Source organism: Lampetra fluviatilis, chromosome 43 (assembly GCF_964198595.1).
Source record: "Lampetra fluviatilis chromosome 43, kcLamFluv1.1, whole genome shotgun sequence".
Taxonomy (NCBI): domain Eukaryota; kingdom Metazoa; phylum Chordata; class Hyperoartia; order Petromyzontiformes; family Petromyzontidae; genus Lampetra; species Lampetra fluviatilis.
This window is the reverse complement of record NC_136317.1, coordinates 6,868,776-6,896,530: the sequence shown is the minus strand read 5'-3', so window position 1 is coordinate 6,896,530 and position 27,755 is coordinate 6,868,776. Positions and strand designations below refer to the sequence as shown.

General features: G+C 50.6%; 1 protein-coding gene across 1 annotated transcript; it reads left to right on the top strand.

Annotated features, from left to right (window-relative positions):
• Positions 1 to 944: 944 nt before the first annotated feature.
• Positions 945 to 27,755, top strand: LOC144947059 (F-box-like/WD repeat-containing protein TBL1XR1). The gene is made up of 15 exons (XM_078876210.1): positions 945 to 1,131; positions 3,832 to 3,911; positions 4,625 to 4,770; positions 7,363 to 7,543; positions 8,204 to 8,330; positions 10,655 to 10,808; positions 12,139 to 12,202; positions 13,631 to 13,728; positions 14,731 to 14,791; positions 16,469 to 16,590; positions 17,982 to 18,056; positions 19,835 to 19,962; positions 21,714 to 21,879; positions 22,191 to 22,292; positions 24,653 to 27,755. Exons 2-15 carry the CDS (start codon positions 3,854 to 3,856, stop codon positions 24,677 to 24,679), a joined length of 1,509 nt encoding a protein of 502 aa, XP_078732336.1. The 5' UTR covers positions 945 to 1,131; positions 3,832 to 3,853; the 3' UTR covers positions 24,680 to 27,755.

The following is a 27,755-nucleotide window of genomic DNA, read 5'->3' as shown; positions in this document are numbered from 1 at the left end:
TCACCATCATCATCACAATCATCCCTCGGCCTCCCTAGGCGCCATCCATTCAGTACGTACGCATGGAGGGGGGAGGGGGGGTTAACCCAAATGCGTAGCTGGCGTATGGGGGGGGGGGTCTACTGACAATGTGCGCATAGGAAACTGGGGGGGGGGGGGGCTGAAGCCTCGACAATAATGTGTCTACTTTGGCCTTCAAATGAGTTAGATAGTCCGGCGGTGGACGATCTGTTTGCTTAAACGCGTTAATATTATTAATCCTTGATCGTTTCTGCGTGGATTAAATATCGGCCGTTCTATAGGATTCTGGAGGGGGTGGGGGTGTAAAAAGTCCGCGTGCGTACAGGGAGCGGGGGGGGGGAGAGGGGGGAGGGAGAGGGGGGAGAGGGGGGAGGGGGGGGAGAGGGGGGAGGGGGGGAGAGGGGGGAGGGGTCAAGTTTTGACAGATTGCTGCGTGGGGACTCATGCACCCACCCGGCGTCCCGCCCCTCCCCCCTCCTCTCATCTCATACACCCCGCCCCCTCATCCCCCTCACCCCGCCCCTCATCCTCACCCCTCACCCCCTTCACCCTTCCCCTCAATCCGTCTAAACCCCCTCACCCCGCCCCTCATCACCATCACCCCGCCCCTCACCTCCCCCCCCATCACCCCGCCCCTCACCCCCACACACCCCATCACCCCGCCCCTCACCCCCACACACCCCGCCTCTCACGCCCCGCACATCCACCCCCACACCCACCCACACACCCCGCCCCTCACGCCCCACACACCCCCCATCACCCCGCCCCTCAACCCCCACAAACCCCGCCCCTCACGCCCCACACCCCCACACACCCCCACCACCCCGCCCCTCACCCCTACACACCCCGCCCCTCACACCCCCCATTACCCCGCCCCTCACACCCCCCATTACCCCGTCCCTCACGCCCCCCACCCCCCCATCACCCCGCCTCTCCGAGCCGCCATTGCCCGTCTCCGCTGCCCACTGTCCCCCTCTCCCGCCGTCTTTGTTGTCGCTCTCGGCGCTCCGTCACTCGCCGTCACTCGCGGCCACCACCCAGAGGGGCACCGCCGCCACCGAGCCGGGCACCGCAGGAGACGACGCAGCCGACGGAACCCCGAGCAGAGAGGTGAGCGAGATGGCGTGAGACACACGCGGCACTGTATGCGCTTGTGCGGGCCACAGTGCATCGCGCACTGTACATAGCACAACGCACTGTACACAGCACAACGCACTGTACACAGCACCGCGCACTGTACACGGCACTGTACACAGCACCGCGCACTGTACACAGCATAAAGCACTGTACACAACGCACTGTACACAGCATAAAGCACTGTACACAACGCACTGTACACAGCATAGAGCACTGTGCATAGCACTGTACACAGCATCGCGCACTGTACACGCACGGCGCACTGTACACAGCACTGTACACACACGCACCGCGCACTGTACACACCAGCACAGCACACAACGCACCGCGCACTGTACGCGCACTGTACGCTTATTAACAGCAGCGTCTCGTGTGTGACTGCAGCTGCGTGTTGTTGTACACTGCCGACACCACCGCACGCGAGGGTTGTACACAGCGCGCGTGTGTGTGCACAGTGCGCGTTGTGCACTCGTTTAATTAGAGCCGCTTGCTGCGTTTCGTCGTCCGCTCCTCCGACGCACACGTTTGGTGGCTACGCACGGTGCGAAAGAAGTTCTACATCCAGCGCCATGCATTGCTCTGCCCACAGCTGCGAACGTATCTTCTCTTAACGCAGTTTACGCACTTGCGCTACTGCGAGCGCACGTACAGGTACATCAGTCTGCGCAGTGTGCCCTGCAGTACACGAAGCTACATTGAAAGTGCTGGCAGTGAATACCACTGCCCTATGCAACGTCGCCCATTCAAACGAGCAATGCGGCTGAGCCAGTGGTGTGAAATTCCACAATCTCAGACTACTCACAACATAGTACTAATGTTATCGACCTCGGGAACATGATGTCTCATTCGTATTTATGGGTCGTGCCCATTGATTGCATCGTTGTACTGCAGCGGTCTGTCGGAGCGGACACTGCTGACTGAGAGCGTGGGGAGTGAAGTCGAAACATCCCTTGGACACCGAGCCGTGTAGGTGGCATCACTCTCTGAGTCGGTGCTCATTTTGTGAGCGAAGTTATGTTTGATTCGATTTTTCGGTAACAATTGAAGTAAATTGAGTGGTTGACATGGTGCAAAAATTGATGGCTGTTTGATTCATTTTTCTTGTGCGGTTCTATGTTTTTGCGTTCGTATGTTAGTGATCGTGCTATCCTGGTCACATCAATTCTCACTTGGTGCAATTGGCTTTGTTGTGTTTGTGTTGCCCTCCGATTAGCACGGCTGGCTACGAACGGTGCGAAAGACGCTTAACGTACAAACAGAATACAGTAAAACCTTGGATTGCGAGTAACTTGGTCTGCGAGTGTTTTGCAAGACGAGCAAATTTTAAAATAAATAATAATTTGATAAACGAGCGATGTCTTGAAATACGAGTACTGTAGTACGTACAGTAAATACGCTTTGTCTGTCGAGCGTCACGTGATCACAACTGAGCCGATGGTTCTTCTCTCTGGGTAATCGTCTCCCATGCTCGGTCTCAGTCGGCGTGCCTGTGTACGCATTAAACTTGAAATTACTGTTGAGTGCAAATTATAGAGAGGGCCACTAATGTGTAGTGGAGCCATAACCTCTGCTTAATAATCCACGTGTGGAATCTCTGCATTGAGTCTGGGTAGAGTGTTTTGAAGAGTGAACATCTACACCAGGTTGTTTTAGGCTGTGGGACATTGTTGCAGAGGGCAATGCAGCAAATTCTAATGTTGAATTGTTTTTGTTTTACCCCCGTGTGGTGAATTATGGTCAAATAACTCCCATGACCCACACGACGTGGCATTGCCCTCATCCATAAGTGACTTGATGAAAGGGCTGTGCGTGTGCATGTACAGGCCCCCTGCACATTCATAAAGCCAGAGCCATCCGTAGGGTACACTGAATCGGGGGTGACATGCCCTGGGCCCCGCGCTTTGGTGGGGGGGGGGGGGCACGCTACGACGTCACGGTGTCGGATGTAATACTTCCGGTTTAGTTCGAAGGTGTCGGGGGGGGGGCCCAACCAGACCCCGCGCCCCTCTGTGGACGGCACTGCCCATACCATACGCTTGGTGTAGATGTAGTGGCATAGAATCGGTCACGTAGCAGCATAGCGCTGGCTGCTGGCAGGGAAGGGGATCTGCAGCTTGCAGCAGCCCTGACTGACAGCAGGTCACGTGATAGACCAGAGAGGGATGTAGGGGAAGGGGCACATCGAGAACCCGCTCGTAGGTTCCAGAAGGGGGGCGTGGCCGGGGGCGGAGCCAGGCCACGCTGACAGTAAAAGAGGGGCCAGGGAGGGAGCTCGGGGCTGTCGTGTGGAGTGGGGGGGGGGGTCCCCGTCGCGCTGCTGCTGGACTCTTCACCTTCGTCTTCGTCTTCACCATCTCGGAGTCGCCAGTCAGGCGGCAGTCCACCAGCTGCCCTGGTAGACTGCCTGACTGACTGGGAACCGTAGTCACTAAGTGTTCACTCTCAGGCCGTGTTAATAAACAGAGTGCCTCCTACTCTTAGTGTTTCCGAGTCAGTCACTACACATACACAGCTTCCCGTGTCATTCTCTTTGTTGAATTTGCAAAAAATACTCCCAAAAAATATGATGCCTAATAACGTTTTTATAAAGTCACTGGATTCTCGCATGTGTGACGCAGTGAGATTTAATTGGCGTGTGCTCATACATGTGTATGCGTGTTTGTGTGTTTACAGGACCGCCGTGCCACGTGTAATCATGAGCCTAAGCAGCGATGAAGTCAATTTCTTGGTTTACCGTTACCTCCAGGAGTCGGGTGAGCATGGGCAAATGGGCTCTGCAGGGTTTCCTGGGAAGAAAATAATTCTCATGGGAGATACAGGGAGGGGTCTTCCATTCCATGCATAGGGATGTTTCCACCAAACAGGGGTCTCCAGGACTAAATGCACGACCCCCCCAGGATGGACTGGGGGGGTCTCTGACGAGGTTACGCGTCAGTGGGCTCAGTAAGATCTCCCAGCGTGAGCGTATTATTTCCCGGCAGCTGCGTACCCATACCCAGCAGCATGGGGAGAACTTGGCAACGCTTTTAATGGAATGCGAAGTCTGATACCAGTCATCTTTTACGGTCTCCCCGGTTCAGCCCCTAGGGCCTTATTTCCATCATCAGCTCATTCTGTGTCACACTTCAGGTTGCTGATTCTGCACAAATTTGGCAGTAGACCTTGTCTGGGTTGAGCCATGCTGGGGTACACAGTACACATGACGCCACTCACCCCAGTCAGGTTTATTATACATGGAGCACCGCAAAAATACGGTTTACCAACACGTCTACTTCCCAGTCATCACGGCCCCAAGTGGATTCGCGCCCGTAACAATTGCCACCTGCCCTGGTTCAGACACAAAAATTGCTTGAGGTTATTTTTGCTCTTGTTGGCACATTAGCCAAACCCTGCCGACGTTGACGGGTCAGAACGCGCGAGCGTTGAAACGAGCCGCAGGCATCTCGGCCCACGTGTCGTGGCGCAGGTTTCTCGCACTCGGCGTTCTCCTTCGGCATGGAGAGCCGCGTGAGCCGCGCCAGTATCAACGGCGCCCTCGTGCCGCCCGCCGCGCTCGTGTCCGTGCTGCAGAAGGGCCTGCAGTACGTGGAGGCCGACATGTCCGTCAGCGAGGTTGGTGGGGATGGTGGGACGGTGGTGGGGGTGGTGGGACGGTGGTGTGACGGTGGTGGGCGACGGTGGCGTTGGTGGGGGTGGTGGGTGGGGGTTGCGTTGGTGGGGGTGGTGGGTGGCGGTGGCGTTGGTGGTGGGGGGGGTGCCCATGCTGTGCCTTGGCAGCACGTGTTTCATGATGTCACTGTAATCGCGTGATCAGTGTGGGAGTGTGTGATGCATCTTTTTGTGATTGTGATCAATGTGTGACTGTAATCAATGTTCGAGCACGTTCAGTAAATTGGTTTAGATTATTTACATTATTTAGCTGCTCTGAATTTCCACATTAGCCACTTTGTTGAGCTTTTGTGGCCAGGTTACTTTTGAAAAAGAAGCTAATAGCTTAGTGGGCTTTACCTGGTAAGATAAAAATAGTTTAGTTTTTTGTTTTATATATATTTTAAAGTGATTGTTTACATTTCTTATGCTTTGTACTCTTATCATGTTTTGTATTGTAATGTTTTGACCGGCCCCTACTGGACATCTGTGAAAAAGAGCTTCATAGCTCTTCGGATTCCTGCAGTATCAATAACTATTCGGATTCTGAATGTGGGACTGTGTGATCAATGCGTGCATGTGATCAATGTGTAACTGTAATCAATGTGTGGTGATCAATATGTGACTGTGATCAACGTGTGACTGCAACTAATGTACGACTAATTTTCGATTTAAAGCTTTCGTGACTGCAGGGATTCATCTTTTTGGTTCTTTCGGTAAAGTCACGTAGAAGGGAAATGATAAAATAATAAAATACAAAATAATAGTGAGAATTGTATTTGATTATGTTTTATTTTTATTATTTTATTATTTCTCTTCTACGTGACTTTACCGAATGAACCAAGAAGAATAATGTACGACTGTGTGATTAATGTGACTGTGATGAATGTACAATAATGTTGACTGTAAGATTTCATTAATGTTCTGCAACATCAGTCTATCAGTGTATAACTGGGTTTAAATTCCTGCACCGAATATTGCTGCTTGCTCACTACCACCTATCACTCATTCCTAAAGCAACCCTGCTCAGCTCTTCCTGGTGTTACTCAGCATGTAAACAATATCATCGATGCCATTTTGAGAATATCCAAACTTGCACACATTTCTCAAACATTCATAACTTTATAAACAAGTGATGTCACCATATTCCACTAAAATAAACATGTTCAGTCATTTAAATAGCTCTGCCTGGAAAAAAACAGAATGTCAGAGCTTTAAACAAGGTTAAGTGGAACATGTCAGATAATAAAATTTAAAGGGTAACACTTGAGCACACTTCACCCAATCTCTTCTGAAAGGTTGAGGCACCATCCGTTCCATTTGTTACTTGATCTCAGCCCCCTCACCCTTCCTTCGCATGCCTCACAGCACGCTTCTCTCTCGCTCCCTTCCCTCCAACCATCGTGCAACCCCACGACGAATGTCAAGGCCCATGTACACTCGGCTAGCCAATGTTCCTTCCTTCATTTCAGTGCTTTGGGCATCTCTTCACATCCTCCTCTTAATAATTATGTTTGTGCAATTACTCAAGCACATGGTGCTTACTACACTTGTGTTTTTTCTCGTTTTTCCTGCTGCCTCTTTTGATCTGTTTAATTAATTTTCACCAGTAAAGAAATGTTACTGGTAGGAACATCCTGGTTACACCAGCCCACAGGGGATTATTCTGTCCGTCAGTCTTGCAGGGAGGGGCTGGGTGGGGAGGGAGGGGCTGGGTGGGGAGGGGAGGGTGGGGAGGGGCTGGGTGGGGAGGGGCTGGGTGGGGGGTGGGAGGGGTGGGGCTGGGTGGGGAGGGGCTGGTCACCCCGTGGTGCCCTTATAAAACTCAACGTTTAACCTACTCACGCCGGCTTGTGCCCGCCCTCTCAGTCGGGCATATTTGCGGAATACACCACGCCGCCGTTGACCCTGGCCATTGACCGAGCAACCCAACGTTCCTACCAGCTCCCTCCGCAGGAATGTGTTTAAACCGAGCATATATTGCCGTGGACTGCGATGCTAAGAATACACATCATTTGGTTGGCAGTGGTGCTCAAGCAAAATTCACAAATAAAACTCAATTCGTGTGCTATGAAGAAGGATCATTGCCTGAAACGTCACCTATTATATATATATTTTATTTTAAGGCCTCCGTGTTATTGCTAAGAATATGGCATCTGATTACTATTGATGTAAAAAAATATAGAATAGGTAAACGAATACCATTAACTGTTGTTAAATCTGCTTACAACTGTTAATCACGCTGAAGATGCAAGCACCATTGCACGTGTGTTGAGTAAACACACGGTTAGCGCGCTGCGCTACGAACCCCGCGACCTGAGTTCGATTTCCATTTTGGGCTTCCACCTAGGTCGACTCGGCCTCAAACTAATACCTGCTGCGATGTGTAAACCTCCACTTGGAAGATGAAGGTGGCTGTATGAGGAGCCTGCGCCGGCCTTCATAACTGCTTCTCGCTCAACCGCACTCTCCCCGACACTCTTGAAGGCTACACGGGGGATCTCTGTCTTCGCATTAAGCACAAACTCGTTGCTCGACATGTCCCGCCCACTCCAGGACGGCTCTGCGTTCCGTCCCATCGAGCTGCTCTCCCTGGTGGACGCCGTGATGCCGGCTGTCGTGTCGTCGCGCCCCCACGCCTACCGCCCCAGCAACCAGCAGCCGGGGACGCCCCCCAAGAACGGGGGCGGCCCCCCGATGAACGGCGTTGACGACTACGGGGCGCACGCTCTCGGCGGTGAGCGAGCGAGCGAACGATACGTGGGTGGTGGCGAGTGTCGCGCCGCGAGCGTTGCCTCTCGCGTTCCATCGCCGCAGGGTCGGCCTCGACGCCGATGGTGCCCGATGGGCCAAGGCTGGATGATTTAGGTATCGATGAGGCGGGTGACGAAAATATTTGTCAACGAAATGGGTGGTTTTGGATTATTGTGAATTGTAATGTTGTGGTACGCTAGGACCTGCAGGTGTTAGTCTCCTCTTAAACTCCGTGTGTGTGCGTACGTGCTCATAATTATTGTTGGGAGTGGTAGTGCAGCTGTTAGCGTGCTGCTCTACGGATAAGGGTGACCCGAGTACGATTCCTGCTCACGGCCAACATCGGTGATGATTGTCTGAACCGGTCCTGGGCCTCCCCTAGGTCGACCCAACCTCAAATGAGTACCTGAAGTGGTGTGTAAACATCTCCACTGGAGAGACAAAGGCGGACGGGCGTGGTGCTGTCCACCCACCCCGTCGTGTACCGTGCCGGCCTTCATAGGTGCTCGCTAACAGCACTTGCCCCAATGGTCTGTTCAGGCTATACGGAGGATCTTTGTCTTTGTGTGTGATTGCCCTACGCTGGGTCCTTCCCTGCACCCGTTGCCACCTGTGCGCTCGTGCTGCCCCTCCACCCCTCCAGAGCCGCTGGTGGATGGGCCCGACGAGGGCTCGGTGCAGCTGTTGAACAAGGTGTCCGTGCTGCGCGGGCACGAGTCCGAGGTGTTCATCTGCTCCTGGAACCCGGCCCTGGACCTGCTCGCCTCTGGGTACGATTCGACTTTACCGCCACGCGACTCACGAGATCTAGCGGCGGTCTTCTTTCACAGACGAGTGCCTGGCTGGCAGATAACATGGTTGTCCGTGATGTCACAGGTTACCCGATGGTGCGCCACAGTGGTGAGAGGGGCGCCATGGTGGCGAGGTGTTAACTGCCTCGCCTAGTATACAGGAGGTCGTGGGTTCGATCGCGACCCTGACGCCAGGTGTATATTTGTAGTTTGCGTGTCTCTCTCTGATCATCATCACGGTGGTTAGGAGATGTTAACTACCTCGCCTGGTATACAGGAGGTCGTGGGTTCGATCCTGATCCTAGCGCCTGCTGTATATTTGGAGTTTGCGTGTCTCTCTCTCATCATCACGCCTGCTGTATATTTTGAGTTTGCGTGTCTCTCATCATCACGGTGGCTAGGAGATGTTAACTACCTCTGCCTGGTCTACAGGAGGTCGTGGGTTCGATCCTGATCCTGGCACCTGCTGCTGTATATTTGGAGTTTGCGTGTCTCTCTCTCTCTCACCATCACGGTGGCTAAGAGATGTTAACTACCTCGCCTGGTCTACAGGAGGTCGTGGGTTCGATCCTGATCCTGGCGCCTGCTGCTGTATATTTGGAGTTTGCGTGTCTCTCTCTCATCATCACGGTGGCTAGGAGATGTTAACTACCTCGCTTGGTCTACAGGAGGTCGTGGGTTCGATCCTGATCTTGACGCCTGCTGCTGTATATTTGGAGTTTGCGTGTCTCTCTCTCATCATCACGGTGGTTAGGAGACGTTAACTACCTCGCCTGTTCTACAGGAGGCCGTGGGTTCGATCCTGATCCTGGCACCTGCTGCTGTATATTTGGAGTTTGCGTGTCTCTCATCATCATCACGGTGGCTAGGAGATGTTAACTACCTTGCCTGGTATACAGGAGGTCGTGGGTTCGATCGCGACCCTGACGCCAGGTGTATATTTTGAGTTTGCGTGTCTCTCTCATCATCATCACGGTGGCTAGGGGATGTTAACTACCTTGCCTAGTATACAGGAGGTCGTGGGTTCGATCGGGACCCTGATGCCTGCTGTATATTTGGAGTTTGCGTGTTCTCTCCGTGGTCGTGTGGATTTTTCTCCGGGTCCTCCAGATTTTCTTTCCACATTTTAGAAACGTGGCTGCTATAAATGTCCATGTGATAAACCACTTCGTTGAGATATCATTAGTGGCCAGGTCGCTTCTGAAAAAGAACTGTACGGCTCAGTGGGCCTTACCTGGTAAAATAAAAATAGTTCAGTTTAGTTTGGTTCATCTTTCTCAGCATGTCGGAGTCTTTCAGCATTTTTATGTTGAATTATAAAACATAAAAAATTAATGTTTACCTGCAAACTACGTTGAGTGGAATAAAAACAAATGTCCCATTCCTTTGTTTTCTTGAAATTGTAAATTTTTTTATACTTGCATATATTGGCGGGATCAAAATGTACTTCTTATTGGAATGGAGGCTTATTTATAATTATTGAATTGGTTACCGTTGTGTGTTTGGAAGACTCGTGGCAGGGCTTACGTTGCGTGAACTACAGTTGAAGAATGTTTAAGCTAATCTTTATCCTACGACAAACACAGCAGAGCACAAAAACAACACCGAAAACGTGAAATACAATTTCCAGAAACTGATTTGGCGATAATGGTCGTGGAAAGTTATGTCATGCCAACAAGTCGGAGTATAACTGACAGTGGTTTCGAAATATATGCGGTCCCCTCTTATATGACAATGCGTTCTTGGTAACCCCGTCGTAAATCGGATGGTCGTTAATCAGACCCCCGTTTCCCGATAGACCGTAGACACAAGAGACATCACTTGCGGGTGTATTTTTCCTCGTCAGCCGTATCTCACGGGGTTTAATAGGTAAAGATCCACGCAAACACTTGAGAATAACAAAAGCTCCACCCCAAGTCACATCGGAAACCAGACCGACTCTGTTCAAATGTGTTCAGAGTCGGCGCTGGAAGATGTGTCGTAAATCAAGTTTCTGCCTCGTAAAATGATCCATCGGGGCGTCATATAAACGTTTTAAATGTGGATTGTCGTAAACCAGACCGTCGTAAACTGGAGACCTTTTTTAAATTAGCAATGATAGTGTCGTGTTTGTTCACGTGACAACTTTTTAAATTTGTCAGTGTCGGGTGGAGGAGGGCGTACGACACACATTGCCATTTTACCCGCATGGCGATCTGACCCGAAACTCACGTTTAAAAACGTCGCACGGATATGGTGGCTTAACCAATACATTTTCACTTACCAGCAATTAACACCTTGACATGACACCATTGCCGTGCCAGGTCAGGTGACTCTACAGCCAGAATCTGGGATGTGCGCGAGGGGCCGGGAGGGGCGCCGGCGGAGGGCTCCAGCCAGCTGGTGCTACGCCACTGCATCCACGAGGGCGGCCAGGACGTGCCCAGCAACAAGGACGTGACATCGCTCGACTGGAACGTGCGTATGGCCGCCGCGATCTCTCTCGCTGCTGGATGGTGGCGCCCCCTGCCTGCCTGCGCCAGTCGCCTGGCGATGCTGGCTGTAGCCGCAGAGCGTGGGGCATGTCGTATCAAATTGATTTTGATTAAAATTAACCCGTAAAAACAAAGTTTTTCACTATAAATCCTTTATATGCGTGGCGGCTAGAGTCCTCTCGTCCTCTGGCTTGAGATGGCTGCCACCTATGGGTCAGATGATTGCCTGCCACCATTAAGCAATTGGTAATTAAATATAAAAAAATGTTTCCTAAAAAGTGTCAATTTAGGAATTTAAATTGTCACGCACAACGAGTCTGTGTGCAAAATGTCAGCTCGATTGGATCACGGGAAGTGGGTTAAAAAACGACCGAAAGATTTGCACAGTCGTAAGCGCGCAAGCAAGCAAGCAAGTGAACTTAATATAAAGGATTTAAAAATGGAACACGTGGGCACCGCTGTATTGGAGCAGTGATAAAGTGTCATGTTCGTCACGTGACGGCTTTATCAACTGCCTGTGTTAGGTGGAGGAGGGTGCACGACACACATTCTACTAACGCGATCTGAGCCAAATATCAATTATGAGTCGTGTTGTTTGATGTTTGTAGATCGCTCTCCAGCATCACCGGTACGCCAAAGCAATGATAGTGTCGTGTTTGTTCACGTAACAACTTAAATTTGGCTGTGTCGGGTGGAGGAGGGCGTACGACACACATTGGCATTTTACCCGCATGGCGATCTGACTCAAAACTCATTTTCGAATCAATCGGCTGTTTGTTATTAGAATGAAATAGTTCTGCTTATGAACGTGGAGTGGAACAAGCAACTCAACACATGGCTCAACAGCTGCCTGCCCATCAACAGTGTTGATGGGCCCTAAACAAGCGAGACATTGGATTTGATACGTTTTGTTGCTGTTACAAACATTAGGTCCTTGTCTGTGCAAGAGTCCGCGCGAAAGAATACGAAGATTGCAACCGATATTCTTTATATTTGTCTCGACTTTGAACTGATTTTTGTAAAAAAAAAAAAGACATTCTAAAGCTCATGCAGGAAGCCATTTGTCTTTGTTAGTCGGACCCTCGCGTGTTTTTTCACAACGATTTATTATCGCTCTATTTGTGCAGCGGGAGGCAACTTGGTGTGTCCGGAGAAAACCCACAGATTTTGGCGTCGAGTGCGGTGGTGTGTCGCAGAGGATTCCTCTCGGCGTGATGACCTGGCCTCGTGTGCTGCTAGGCACAGACGTGTGCAGTATGCGCGCCGGTTAGGCCGAGACCTCTGCTGATCAATGTGTGTCGCTGTGTTTGTAGAGCGAGGGAACGCTGCTGGCCACTGGCTCCTACGACGGGTTCGCCCGGATCTGGACGAAGGACGGTGAGTTAGAGACGATTGCCCCAGCTTCGAGGCCTGCCTGGATCTTCCTTTTCGACCCACTAGCCAACCAAACCCCGTGACCCACTTCTACAACGCCAATTTTACCTGCAACTTGACCTGACCCACTTTCATTAGACCCAGATCCGCAACACAACCCAAAGTTTGGAATGTTTTTTGTTCAACAACAGTATCCGTCTTTGTTTGGACGCTAGGTTATTTTCACACTGTCATGTACGGTAACGTATACAGAAAACATAATTGTGTTGCTCCATCGTGAACATGACGCGACTCGCACCGTGTGTCGTAATACAATGATTAGAAGATTTTCAATTGGCGCCATTCTAAAAACGCGACGCTATTACCAAGGCGCGCTACGTTTGGCAGCCTGGTATAGTCCGCTGGTCATGTTGCAATGTGTTTTTTTTCCCGAATCGAGTAATTTCTTCATTCATGTCATGTGACATAGACGAACATGTCCAACCAGTGAAGATAAAACCTAAATATGGTAGCGGGGGGGGGGGAAGTAACTTATGATTAAATTTGCCAATCCGCTGGATGAAGCCAAACTCCACACAGAGAATTCCTCGTGCACAAACGCCCGTTGTGTTTGTGTTACGTTGCGTTTAGTTCGAGCAACCGCTGCCGACTGACCTCGCCTCCATTTGTTCCCAGCTAAAGGAGCCCCCTCTCCCTCCTGTTTGGCAGTCTGGAAGCAGCCGAGTCTGGCCCGACAAGTTGTGTTGCATGGTGATGCAAGACTAAAGCAGGAACTTTGTATCTGGTGTGTGTGCGTGTGTGTCTCTGGGGAGCGGTAGTTTGGCGGTTAGTGCGTTGTGCTGCGAACTCGGCGACCCGCGTTCGATTCCCGCTCACGGCCAACACCAGTGACGCTTATCTTACCTGATCCCGGGCATCACTTAGGTCAAATGAGTACATAGTGTGATATCAGCATTGGGGAGACAAAGGTGGCTGGGCATGGTGCTGGGAACGCTAGCCGCTTGTGTGCCATGCCGGCCTTCATAGATGCTCGCTTACAACGCTTGCCCCAACAGTCTGTTAAAGACTAGACAGGAGAGGTTTGTGTGTGTGTTGGTGTGTTTGGCGGTTGTGCGGAGCGGGAGTGAAGTTTCTAGCGCACTGTGCTATGAACCCGGTGACCCGAGTTCAATTCGAGTTCATGACTTAACAACAGTGGTGAATATTTGATGCGGTCCTGGGCCTCCCCAAAGTCAGCTCGGCCTTAAATGAGTACCTGGTGCGATGTGTGAACATCAGCACTAGCGAGACAAAGGCAGCCAGGCTCGATCCAGGCCACGCCGCCACCTCGAGTGACATTCTGGCCTTCGTAGATGCTCGCTTACAACGCCTGCTCCAACAGTCTGTTAAGGCTGTATGGGGGACCTGTGTGTGTCGTGTGTGTGTCTGTAGGTAACCTTTCGAGCACACTGGGGCAGCACAAAGGCCCTATTTTCGCCCTGAAGTGGAACAAAGAGGGGAACTACATCCTGAGTGCCGGTGTGGACAAGGTGAGGCCTCGTGTCTCCCCCACTATAGCTCTACTCGGCAACACAGATGCCTACGATGACACCGCCTAAGCCCTGGTGAAATACAATTGGTGTCAACTTACAACTATAATTCGTGACTTAAGTTATGAATACACTTAGTGAATGGATTACATATTTTTCAATTTAAAGCTTTCGTGACTGCAGGGATTCATCTTCTTGGTTCTTTCGGTAAAGTCACGTATAAGGGAAATAATAAAAGAATAAAAATAAGACATAATAACATAAAAATTCTCACGACGTTTCGGCCACAACACAAGCAGCCGTCCACAGGTGAAGAAACAGAGCTGTTTTATTATTTCCCTTCTACGTGACTTTACCGAAAGAACCAAGAAGATGGACTACATATGTACTCCAAATACCGCAGGCATTAACAGTTATATATCACTTGAAACCAAAGTGAGCGCATTATCTCATGTTCACATTACTCATGCCATCACAGTATCGTCAGTGTTGCTTGAAAACGCATGTGAAATGATAACCGAGGTCTCCTCGCCATTGGAATGTAGAATTTCCAGCGCTGGCTCATCGCTCGCGTAGTCTCAGGGTGGGGGAGGCAATTCCACACGCACCCACGTGAATTACTCTCATGATGCCATCAGATATCTACGCTGCCCGCCCAGTCTGCGAGATGCCTGCAAACAAACGACCCATTGCGGGACATTTTCAGCGACGATGCGTAAACGTAAACACTCGTGAATGATTGGAGCGTGTATGTGTGTGTGTACTGAACTTACTTTGCACCTTACGTAGGCAACCGTGCTAATTGGATGTGTGGGGACCTAATCGGAGGTGCGGGAAGTCAATCGGAGGTGCGGGAACGTAATCGGAGGTGTGGTGGGAAGCTAATTGGAGGTGCAGGAAGCGAAGCGGAAATGCGGGAAAGCGCACGAGAGGCGGTGTGGACGTGAGCGGTGTGAGACTTGGTGGCGCGTGCCGTGTGGCTCTCTCGCCCCTCGCTCTCAGACGACCATCATCTGGGACGCACAGACAGGAGAAGCCAAGCAGCAGTTTCCCTTCCACTCGGGTAAATCCTCGCGTGCCGTGAGCACGCCGCCAACGGCATCACCATGCGGTGCCGGAGACTTCATCACTCCGACCTGTTCTCCTGTCACCCTAACTGCACCGCCGCTTTTAATAACCCTACTTTTCATTTTAAGCACTATCATCTTATGTACAATTTGTGAAGGTGCTATGTACAATATATGTAAGATAAGAAACGATAAATTGTGTTTATTTACTAATCTGAGCTCCAAATGCCCCAGGCATTCACGTTTGTATCACTTGAGGCCAAAGTGAACGGCACCACCTGATGTTCGCATGACTCATGCCACAATATGTTGAAAAAACAATCGGCTTTACCCTTTCCGGTGATAATACAGGAGGTGTTAAGATGTTCGAACACCGCATAGACACCTATTGCAAGGCATCATCAAGTCTGCGTGAACTCCACATACTTGTGGTAAAACATGTGCACAACAGATGTATGCATTGTCTTGGAAACTGATTGGCCAACAACAGAAGACTGCCTCTTTCATGGCCTCACCGGTGTTAGATGAGAGGACGCCAATAGGCAATCTGAACACCTCCCGTATTTAGATTTGAAGTTTTCGTGACTGCAGGGATATCCATACTCTTTGGTTGTTTTTTTCGGTAAAGTCACGTATGTAGAAAATAAAATGAAAATAAAATTAAAACTATTGTTTTTTGCTGTGGTTGTCCCACCTGATGACGACGCTTGTGTTGCGCCCGAAACGTGATTTATTTTTAATTTATTTTATACCGACGTGACTTTACCGAAAGAACCAAAGAGTACGCCTCCTGTATTATTTCCGGAAATGGTGAAGCCCATTCTGTTTTAATCCTCTTGATATGTTCCTTGAAAACGTGCGTAAAATGACGAGTGAGATTCCCTCGCCGTGGGAATATGGAATTTCCACCGCTCGCTCAGGGGGGGTGCCTTAACAAGTCTGATTTTCAGTAAAATCCTGCTTGGGTCGTCGGACCAATTCTTCTTGACTAAAGCTCACAGCCGCCACTGGCAGCCAGCGAGCGGCTGTGAGCCGCCCAGCTTGGCGGCACCTGCCCTGCGCTCACAGTGCAGCTCCGCCAGATGCCTCAACTTGAACCTCATAGCATCCAACTGTTGCCGCGTTCCCACGACCACCGGGGAAGTTTGCTGGCTCGGCGCTCCACTCGGTTTCGCTGCTCGGCACAGGGTTCCAAGCGGCAGCCCTGCCGTGCCGACCCGGCCACCAGGCGGGCTCGGCGCACCTGCTCGGTGCCTCGCGTTGGTAGGGAGGGGGCGGCGCTTTTTCACCTGAGCCAACCTCAGAATCGATCGGGGTCTCTGCTGCGTTTCGGCGAATGTCAGGGCCGCACGTTTGAAACAAAACAAAAAAAACACCTCGGACAATTGCGAAACTTAACATATTTTAGCTTAGAATTGGCTAACTTCGCCGTAGCTTCCGTTAAATGTTGTTAATGACTTTAAAAAAATGTCTTCTCTCCTTTCACGACACGACCGTCCAGAGTAGCGGTGGGAAGGGGGCGGTGGGGAGCAGAGCCCACGGCCTTTTGGCTCGCGAAGCGTCGGGGGGAGGGGGGGGGGAAATGAAACCTGTACCACGGTGTGGCTGTTGTAACATCCGAAACGCCGGCCTCCGGCCCCCTTTGTCGTCTAATCGCGTCCCTCGCGTTGCAGCGCCCGCGCTGGACGTCGATTGGCAGACGGACGACAGCTTCGCCTCGTGCAGCACCGACATGAGCATCCACGTGTGCCGGCTGGGAGAGGAGGAGCCGATCCGGACCTTCCGGGGGCACACGGTGCGTGGTTAGCGTGGCTCGCGAGTGCCAAGCGGTCGCGCGTTTTTGCCGTTCGTTGCGGGGGTTTGCGGTGCGAGTCCCCACGCCTGCCCGGGTCAATACTGTTGGGGGCGTAATGTCTGTAATGACGCCACGCAAGCCGGCTGCCGTCCCATCACCTGCTCCTTGCTTCTTGCCTCGGCTGTTTTCTTTCCATCGTAACAATAATAATGCAGTGGGAGGTGGCTTGGGTGGGGAGCGGTGGTGTAGTGGTTAGTGCACTGCGCTACGAACCCGGCTACCCAGATTTCATTCCCGCTCATGGCCAACACCAATGAAGATTGTTTGATCCGGTCCTGGGCCTCCCCGAGGTCGACTCAAATGAGTGCCTGGTGCGGTTTGTCAACACTCGCCACTCGGGAGACAAAGGCGGTCGGGCGTGGTGCTGACCAACCATCCCTTCATGTGCCGTATCGGCCTTCATAGGTGCTCACTAACGGAACTCGCTGCAACAGTCTGTTAAAGGCTATGCGGGGGATCTTTGTCTTTGGTAGGGGGGGTGGAGAATCACTTCTAAGAGACAGAGGCCCCATCCTCTGTGTCCTGGCTTTCGAGCGACGCTCGGCTCGGCCTCCGCGCCTCAGCGTCACGCACGCACGTGACATCACAGTGACATCACAGTGACATCACAGTGACATCACAGTGACATCACAGTGATATCACAATGACATCACAATGCCTACGCAGCCGTCTGCTTTGCGGTGGACGTTCCAGTTCCAGCAACGTCACATATTGACCAAGAGCAGACCACATTTCCTGGGGTCACGGTCCGAATTTGTCAAATTTCATAGGAACAATCTCCCTACAAAATACTTAAGTGGGAGATAACTCCCCCCCCCCAACAGCCGTTTATAATATAAATAAGCAGACAATACTCTTTAACGTATCTGTCTCCATGTAAAATAATTAATACATTTTTGGTACATAACCCGTCAGCGACAGCTTTCTGGGAGAGCCTTAAGACGCAATTATTTTAAGTGGTGTTTCCTATTTCTTTAATATATATTTTTTTCTGTTGGATGTTATGAATGTGAGCCTACATGCGCGTGTGTGTGTTTGTGTGTGTTTGTACAGCGCCTTGTGATCTCCGGGTGTAAGGCACTTTAGAATTATAAATTATTATATCAGCAGAGTTTCTTCAGTACAAGCGAACTCTGGACCGGTTTTGACACACAGTTTCTCATGGGTTCATAGATACATATGTAATGCTGCGATGATGGTGGTTATAAAAATTACGTTGTTAATCCATGCTGAATTTCTGGAGAATTTTTTATGGTCATACGTGACAGCACACGCATGTTGCCGGTTCATCACTGTTCACACGTGTGTCTGCGTGCCGGCGTGTGGAACAGAACGAAGTTAACGCAATCAAGTGGGACCCCTCGGGGACACTGCTCGCCTCCTGCTCTGACGACATGACTCTCAAGGTGCGCACACGAACACTCTTTTTTTTTGAGTAGGTGGCATCATAAAACCCTTGAGGTCGGCGACTCCAGGTGCTCGTGACGGCTCTTGTCGGAGCGCCGAGCTAGCACCGGCAAGGTTCTGAGTTCACAAACCCAGGGGCTTCTCATTTCCACAGCCGCTCAAAACTTGGCCCGAGTCACGTCCATGTCACTGTGGCCCCTTGGTTTTCACAGCAGGTCTGTGGAGCCGTAGCCAGTAAAGCTTTCCGTGCCTTGGTCTCGGAGCTCCCTTTCTGAACTCTACGACCCGTGTGGAGGCTGGCCCAACCCTGGATATGGTTTTAACGGCGTCACGGGGTCAGCTGAGTCTGGTACCAGACTGGTCCCAGACTGGTCCCAGACTCGGCTGGCCAATCTTAGCTCTGATAGGAGTCTGGGACCAGCTTGAATCTGGGACCAGCTTGAGTCTGGTTGTGGATACATGGGAACAGTCGGACCTGATTAATCAAGCTTGCCTACTTAAGATAAACAGTCTAAAATTAATCTTATCGAGCTGACTTAACCCAACCGAGAATGTATTATTTAACACGGATTTCTGTTTGTGCACTCTTCATTATTAACGTGACAGATATTTTTGCTCCGATTTCTCTGCTTTATCGCTCCACTTTATTTGATTGGTTTTGCATTTGTCATATCGGTGACCCAGGTCACTCCAGCAAATGGAGGTTCTGTTCTGGTCCCTTTCAGTTCTTGCCTGAGTTAAACAACACACCACCATGGCCTGTCCAAAGTGTTGTCGATCACCGATGTCTGCACAAGAAACCTTGGGTTTTTCATTCAGCCCAGTGAACGTCTTGAGAGGTAAATATGAATGTAGACTCGTGTGCTCGCTGATCGACATCTGGTGGACCCATGCATAAACTAAATAATTTCTATTTTACCAGGTAAGGCCCACTCAGCTATGTAGCTCATTTTCAGAAGTGACCTGGCCATAAATGATAGCTCAACGAAGTGGCTTATCACGTGTAAATGTATAGCAGCCCAAAGACTCAACGGAGGAGGGAAAAACCGGCGGACCCGGAGAAAAATCCACACGACCACGGAGAGAGAGCATGCAAACTCCAAATAGGGTCGGGATCAAAGCCATGCTCTCCTGCATGCATAGCATGCGAGGTGGTTAACATCTCACCACCGCATCTCACGGAGCATCATCCCTGCGACTCACAACGTTGAGCACCTCACGGCCGTCTAATGGATTCTCGTGTTGTAGTTCACCTGTTGCAAATCACGCACTCGGCCCTGTTTGCCGCAGCGTCTCGCCAGCAGCTGCTGCCTGTGGTTCAGGTCTCGTGTAAGTGGTCAGCTCCACGAGTTCTGTCTTTACTCGCCGCCTCTCTTATCAGAAGCACGCAGCAAACTAATCACAACTATCGAATGTTATTATTTAATTTACTATGGGGGGTTGGGGAGGGGGTGTTGATTAAGTGGTGTGCATTAACCTATTGCTGCTACACAACCCAATTCAGTCAACCTCCCCACATTTTCTCCAAAAGTGGACTCGCCTTTGCTTGCTGCTCAATGTTTCTGTGCCTCGGCTTCTTGGGTTTCCATCTCAGTTTCTTGGTGTGATTTCCCAATTTGTATCCATTCGTGCTCCGACTGACTTTGGAACCCTTTGGGGCTTGACGTGTACGCGGGACCACTCTGACCGCTCTTCACATCGCCAAGAAGCGTCGTCCAACATCGGACAAGAGGTGGCAGCTGTCCATTTGACCGCGGGGCACTTTGATCATCCTCAGATCTGGAGCATGAAGCAAGACACCTGCGTGCACGACCTGCAGGCGCACAGCAAGGAGATCTACACCATCCGCTGGAGCCCAGGCGGGTCGCACTCTGGCCACCCCAACAGCGGCCAGATGCTCGCCAGGTCTGCGTCCTCTCGAATCGGAATCGGGATTATCTTGTTTCTTAATTTGTAGCTTTCGTGACTGCAGGAATTACTTTCGGTAAAGTCACGTATTTTATCTTTATACGTGACTTTAGCGAAAGAACCAAAGAGTATTATTTATTTCAACTGGAGGAACCCGATGAGCTAAAGCTCTTTTTCACAGACGTCCGGTGTAGACCAGCGGGTCCAAGCCTGTGGTCGGCAGGCCACCGTTGGCCCACGGGGCTGTCGAGAAGTGGTCCACAGAAACCGTTGCGGGTCAATGTCGCGATTCATAATTGTGATGAATAATTAATTGGGTTTTTTGGGTTGGGTCGTCGTGTACGACACTTTTTTACGCAAGTTAACTCGAAGTACTGATTATGAAAAACGATAAGTAAAGTTTTAAACGTGAAGCTCTTTCGCCCGATAAATTGGTGCTTAAAAAATTACGTCTTCAGCAGGAATTGATTTCATCGTGGAATCTTCACGGTAGTCGATGCGTCCCTGAAAAGTGCCACGTTAATTGAAAACGACGCGCTCAGTGACGAAATGACCAAGTTTCTGAATCCCATTCGCGCACTGTTTGCTCGGCCTGCAGCCAGGCAGTGAGATGGGGGTACGCCGCCGCGTACCGGATCATTCCGCGGGGGTCGTCGAGGAGTGGTTCGCAGAAACTGTTGTGGCCCACGTGGTGTGATGCCTTGGTTTTAGTTGGAGGGTTAACGGTGGTCTGCGGCTCTAGAATGATTCATCTTCTTGGTTCTTTCGGTAAAGTCACGTAGAAGGGAAATAATAAAATAATTAAAATAAAGCATTGTAAAATAATTCTCACGACGTTTCGGGCCACAACGCAAGCAGCCGTCCTCGGGTGAAGAACAGGTCTGTCGGGGAGACAGCGTCTGAATGAACACCACCAGGCTTGGAAGCGTATATTTAAGCTGGGTTGCAGGGGGAAGAGCGCCTTGACAACCGAAAGAACCAAGAAGATGAATCCCTGCAGTCACGAAAGCTTTAAATCGAAATCTAGAATGATTGTGAACCACCGCTCCAGACTGATCCCTACATCCAGGCCCTGGAGCCGTAGCCGTGCCGTTAGTGCCCAAGCTGCACAGCCCCAGAGTGGAACCGCGTCCTGACCCGAGCAGCGTCGTTTAAAAGTCAAATGATGAGCGTGGGGGCAACGATCATCGTTTATTGGCAGCCCCAAGGTAGTGGTGGAGCTCGCGTGTTATTCCTATGACGGAGCCAGTCTTTGTATGTATGTTGAACTTCTTCTGCACCATACGTAGCCAACCGTGCACATCGGAGGTGTGGGGAAGGACAACAAACTCAACACAAAAGCAGTTATAAAGAAATGAGCTTTTAGTCTGGGTGATTTAAACGTGTATAGCTCCAGTGGCTTCCTAACATCGGAAGGAAGCGCATTCCAGACGGCCGCAGAAGTGCAACTAAAAGCGCTTGATGCAGTGGCCGTCTTTGTTCGATGGCTAGCCAGAAGCCGCTGCGAGGGTGACCGGAGTTCACGTGATCGTTTATGCTCCTTGACAAGCAAGGTCTTTTTCGATTTAAAGCTTTCGTGACTGCAGGGATTCATATTCTTGGTTCTTTCGGTAAAGTCACGTAGATGGGAAATAATAGAATAATAGAAATATAAAAAATAAAAATTCTCACGACGTTTCGACTGCAACACAAGCAATCATGATCTTTCTGTTTGTGCCGTGGTGGCGGTGGCGGCGGTGTTCCCGTAGCGCGTCGTTCGACGCGACGGTGCGCCTGTGGGACGTGGAGAGCGGCACGTGCACGCACGTCCTCACGCGCCACACCGAGCCCGTGTACAGCGTCGCATTCAGCCCCGACGGGAAGTACCTGGCCACCGGCTCCTTTGACAAGTGTGTACACATCTGGAACACGCAGGTGAGGCCCAGTGTGAGAGAGGCCATCCTCTGGTGGGACACAGAACTGAAATGAGGTTACGTCACCGCGTACCGTATCATTCCGCGTACTGCATCGTATCGCTCGGCCGTGCAGCTCAAGAACGTGCGCCTGTGACGCGTGCGTTCAATGCGTGCGACGGTGATGCGTGTGCGTGCCACACTTGTGAATGTGCGTGTGTAATGTGTGCCTGCCTGCCTGCGAGCGATATGTGCCGGTGCGATTTTGTGTGTGTGTGCATGCAATGTGCGCGTGTGCGATGTGTGATTGCGTGTGTGTGTGTGTGCGTACAGACGGGCTCGCTGGTGTACAGCTACCGGGGCAGCGGCGGCGTATTCGAGGTTTGCTGGAACTACACGGGAGAGCGGGTCGCGGCCAGCGCCTCTGACGGAACGGTGAGTGACGGTGATTAGCCAGGGCTCCAACTCACCCCCAAATCCACTCACTCACCCCCAGATCCACCCACTCACAGATCCACTCACTCACCCACAAATGCACTCAATCAGGGCTCCACTCACCCCCAAATCCACTCACTCACCCCCAGATCCACCCACTCACAGATCCACTCACTCACCCACAAATGCACTCAATCAGGGCTCCACTCACCCCCAAATCCACTCACTCACCCCGAGATCCACCCACTCACAGATCCACTCACTCACCCACAAATGCACTCAATCAGGGCTCCACTCACCCCCAAATCCACTCACTCACCCCCAGATCCACCCACTCACAGATCCACTCACTCACCCACAAATGCACTCAATCAGGGCTCCACTCACCCCCAAATCCACTCACTCACCCCCAGATCCACACCCCCACACTCAGATCCACTCACTCACCCACAAATGCACTCACTCAGGGCTCCACTCACCCACAGAGCCACTGAATCAGGGCTCCACTCTCTCACAGATCCACTCACCCAGAGATCCACTCACTCGGAGATCCACTGATTCACAGATTACTCACTCACAGGTCCACTCATTCAGGGCTCCACTCACCGATCCACTTACACACATAACTTCTGACCCACAGGTCCACTCATCCACAGATTCACTGTAGTGAGCGGATCTGTATGCGAGTTGACCTGTGTGTGACTGCGTGGATCTGTGAGTAAGGGAGTGAATCAATCTCAGTGAGTGGATGTGTGAGTGAGTGGATTAGTGTGAGTGAGAGGATCTTTTATGTGAGTGCATATTTTGTCTTTACTTCAGCCACTAATGCATTCATTAGTGGACTGCCAATTCTGCAAATGCAATATTTTGTTCATAATTTTTAGATGCCAATTCTCTATTGTGAACACATTCACCGTCACCATCACCACCGTTAATTTTACTCTTCCCCACCCCACCACATCACATTCACTGCCCAAGACCATTGTCAATGTCATCATCATCTTCACTGCATCCACCATCCGGAGTTTGAAGTGGATCACGAGGATGGGGTTAATTTAATGGAACTCGCCAACAGGGGGCGAGACAGGGCGCAATGTATGTATGTTGAACTTCGTTCGCACTGTATGGATCCAACCGGGCTAATCGGCGGTGCGGGGTGAAGGACAACAAACTAAACACAAAAAGCAGTTCAATCTTGATTTGAAGCTTTCGTGACTGCAGGAATCCATACTCTTTGGTTCTTTCGGTAAAGTCACGTAGGTAGAAAAAAATAACAAAATAAAACACGACGTTTCGGTTGCAACACAAGCGGCAGTCTTCAGGTGAGATTTTTTTTTTATCTGTGCTTATATAAAGCCACAACAGCAAATACATTTTTTTTTTATCTGTGCTCATATAAAGCCACAACATCAGATGAAAAAATTTTTCTCACCTGAAGACGGTCGCTTGTGTTGCGACCGAAACGTCGTGTTTTGTTTTGTTATTTTTCCTCCCCACGTGACTTTACCCAAAGAACCAGAGAGCACAAAAAGCAGTTCTAAAGAAATGAGTTTTCAGTCGAGATTTAAAAGGAGGCCAGGTAGCAGCACCCCTGGGAGGCTGACAATGTCTCTGTTTCACGTTCCTGTCTCTCCACGTAATAATAATAATAGGAGAGCCACACTGAGCCATGCGACTCTGTTGAAGGGCGTCCTGCATTGCTGGGTTGATATTGTAAGATGTTTCCAGCTAAATGAATGATGAGTGTTTATAGCGGGAGGAAGCTGAAGCACCCGGAGAAAACCCACATCTTGCGTGAGGGAGCAACGCTCTATTCCCCTTCTTAAAGACAGATTTGCGAAGGAGATAAATTGTCTGCTTATATTTGTTCAGTATTCTTATTGTTCACGTTTTCAGAAGCACCAAATTGTGTACAACCTTGAAGCAGCAGCAGCAACTGCTTGGTCACATTTCGATTTAAAGCTTTCGTGACTGCAGGGATTCATCTTCTTGGTTCTTTCGGTAAAGTCACGTAGAAGGGAATTATTTTATTATGTTTTATTTTTATTATTTCCCTTCTATGTGACTTTACCGAAAGAACCAAGAAGATGCTTGGTCACAGTTCTCTGACGGCCACGCTTGCTGGGGTATTCTGCACGGTTGGCTTCTTCTCCGTAGGGCCCATGTTGCTGTCGAGCAACGGCTATCGTTGTACATTGGGGGGGGGATTAATGAGTCGGATGATTGCGGAGTCGGGACTGGCGGAGTGGTGCACCGAGTCGTTAAATGTTCCTTGGTGCTCTGCCGGGTGGTGACCACAGCCTGGTTAACGATTTGCCGTCCTCTCTGCCCTACCTCCACCTTCCGTTTCTTCTTGGCAGGTGTGCGTGCTGGACCTGCGGAAGTAGCCAAACGCGACAAGCCCTACGACCCGGCGGCCCCACACGTTCCCAACCACCCGAGCCCTACTCCACCCCCTCACCACCCATGGCCCATCAAGGTCCATGCCTTCCCGGCTTGCTCAGTCGCGCGCGCACCCCCCATCGTACAACCTTTACCCCGACCCGCCGCTCAAACGCTCTCTTTCCGTAGCCTTTATCGGCAGCCTGTGGCTTCGTATTCGCCGATAAATGTTCCACTCTCTACTTTCACGAGGTTTAAGGTCGTGGCAACCTCTCTCATAACGGGGTCGCGGTGGTAAAGAGTTGCGCAGTCGTTACGAACTTTCTTGCCGTAATCTTTAGTTGCACGCGTTGTGTTTTAAAGTGGCGACTCGCGCCGTGGTACTGGCAACGTAGTCTGTCCGCTGTTGCGAGTGACATTGTGGGATTTTAAGGTCCTGCTTCACGGCGGCAAACGCTCGCTGCGCGATGAGAACATCGCTCGGTGGGGCTCCACGATCAACTCTCCCGCTTGCAGCAGCACCGACAGTAATGCTGCTACGTGGTTTCACAGCACATCGCCTCTCCTCGACTATTCCTATCATCCGCACCCACAATATTATTCGCGCTTACCCACAGATTGCACCTCCGATTAGCACGTACATACAGATAAGTGAGCCCCGAAAAGTGGTGGCATCCTTATTATCCACGCTTTAAGGGTGCCGATACACACACGCACACAACTTCCCCGTGGTGCGGTGGTGGTGGTGGTTCTTCCGGTGCTCCCATTGGGCCCCTATGTTAGTTCCGGTGCTGGTCCCAGCGATCTCCCTGTGGTCCCAACCGCCCGACGCCGACTCGCGTGGTAATGCCCAGCGGCCACGGGAGTGGCGGCGTCCGTTTACAGCGGCGAAGTTGATGCCACGCGCACCCGGACGTTTGCCACGGATTCATCCCCTTATCCGCATTCATCCACGCGCCTCTGCATGCAGATAAGAGGGAGGAAACTCACGCCGTTAAGACGAGGGACATCACGCAGATAAGTCTGGGATGGTTTAATCAGTGCAATTGCAAAACACGAAATCGAATTACATTTGAAAGAAAATGAGAATGGACGCATCAAGTTGCGCTGATGTTGAGGCGACGTGGATCGTTTGGTTGATCGCGACAATCCACAAGTTCGACTCGTCATCGTCGTCATCGTCACTCTACGTTCGCTCGGCACCGTGGCAAACGCCGAGCGTCGCCGATCGCCGTGCGAGCAGCCAGGAACGCCGGCAGAAGTCCCGAGAGAAGTATTTTGAAGGCGGATTGTTTCGCTTAATTGTAGTCGTGTTCAGTCCCGTTGTCAATCCAGTGCTGGACGAAAGGCCTCTTCTCCCCCGTTTGACCATACTTCACCGTGCTGGTTCGGTGTGGTTTGGTGAAGGGGAGCCCAGAATACTGTTGAGATTTGACGCTCGCTACTGATTTGCTTTTACCGTGGGCCGGGATTCAAACTCGAGTCACTGTGCCACCGCCACCACCCACCCGATGCGCCACCCACCGCACCACACCACCGATGATTGCCACATGTTTAAAGCCACGCTGAACCGTCCTCTGTTGAGGGAGAGGAGGAGGAGGTCTGTTTGAAGTGACTCAGAGACGTTAGTTTTGTTGTTTCTTTGGTGTCATTTTCTGTATTTCAGCGTTGCTCTACTGAGCTTGGGGTGTGTGGCTCATCTCATGTCTTGACTCGTGTTTGGTCTGCTGAGATATCCTTTGGTTTAAGATGTGAGAAAAAAAATCAGTGACATTCTGACAACACCGTCTTTATTTAGGTTAAAGTCATCTTAAGTCGATCCGAGTAAACATCTAATGATAATTTTATATGCAGCTTTCATTCGTTTATTTTGGGTTAGATCGTTTGGGTACAATACCTATGTATTAATTGTAACCCCCCTCGTCCCGAGAGCCAATGATTCACCTGCATGGCTATCCTGATGACGTCACGGCAGCCACTTAGCTTCTGTTAACGCCTCATGATGCAGGGGGGCGTGATCTCCAGCGAAACGTCGGACACGATTGTCCATAAGAATTGGTCGCTTTTTCGACAATCGGCACATTTTCCCAAGATGTGACAACTCGATTGGATTGCCCCTGCCAGGTGAAGGGCTGTCGTAACGACTAAAGTGTTTGACATCAGAGCTGCGATATCTACATGACGACGATCTTGCCCAGGTGTCGGCAGCCTGCGGTTTGACTCGTTGGCTTTCCCTGTGAGGAGGGCAGCCGTTTAAAAAAAAACTAAATCTTAAACGTTATTTTACGTAAAGATAGTTGATTAAATATGGCAGGGAACGGGTCACTGGGATTTGTTGGTGACAAGAAAATGTACAACAGTCAAACTATTGTTAAAGAATAAGGGGGGGGAAAAACTAAATTGACGCAGCTTATGCCATCACCTATGTTGTTTAAGTCATGATGTGTGTTGTCATTCGCTGCGTACCTGCTGTGTTTGTGTTCAAGTAGCTCTGCGTGTGGTGCGCTCTCCAACTATTCTGGTCAAGGCAAAAACAAGATAATTATTCTTCTTGGAAAGGTTGCCGACCCCATGCTCCAGGCCAAAATAAACCGTGACTCATATTCTACGAGAGTACAAAAACAAGTCGTGATCACGCATGGAACTTCGTATCTGTCAAACGTGGCCACCCCAAAACCGCCACTGCCATCACCAAACTTCCCACACCTCCCCCTCCCTCTCCCCGCTCACAAACGACAGTGAATGTTGTCCCCAAACCCTTGAAGGCCCTGGCACCTGGTTCCCGAGCCAGGGTTCGCTGGCCTCCTCCCATCGCACACAGTCGCGTGCACAGGCAGTTCGTGGGGAATGGCGGCGTCTAAAATTGTTGTAAATGTTAAAAAATGTTGTCCTTGAAAAAAAAAATACTTTTTAAAGAATCTCCTCTCAGTGAGTCACTTTTTTGGAAAGAAACTTGACTGTGAACGTAGACTTATACAGTATTGTATATGTATTATTTTAAGTTTATAAAATGTGTACAGTGTAAAATGTAAGCTTTTGAAATACACATTTTGAAAGCGAAATAAAAAGCATGGAGTTAGT

Excerpts from the sequence above, each read along its gene's own strand:
- LOC144947059 (XM_078876210.1), top strand. The coding sequence starts at position 3,854 with ATGAGCCTAAGCAGCGATGAAGTCAATTTCTTGGTTTACCGTTACCTC. Across the intron at positions 8,331-10,654 it reads CTGGACCTGCTCGCCTCTGG|GTCAGGTGACTCTACAGCCA; the intron begins GTACGATTCGAC and ends TTGCCGTGCCAG. Across the intron at positions 18,057-19,834 it reads CTGACGACATGACTCTCAAG|ATCTGGAGCATGAAGCAAGA; the intron begins GTGCGCACACGA and ends GATCATCCTCAG.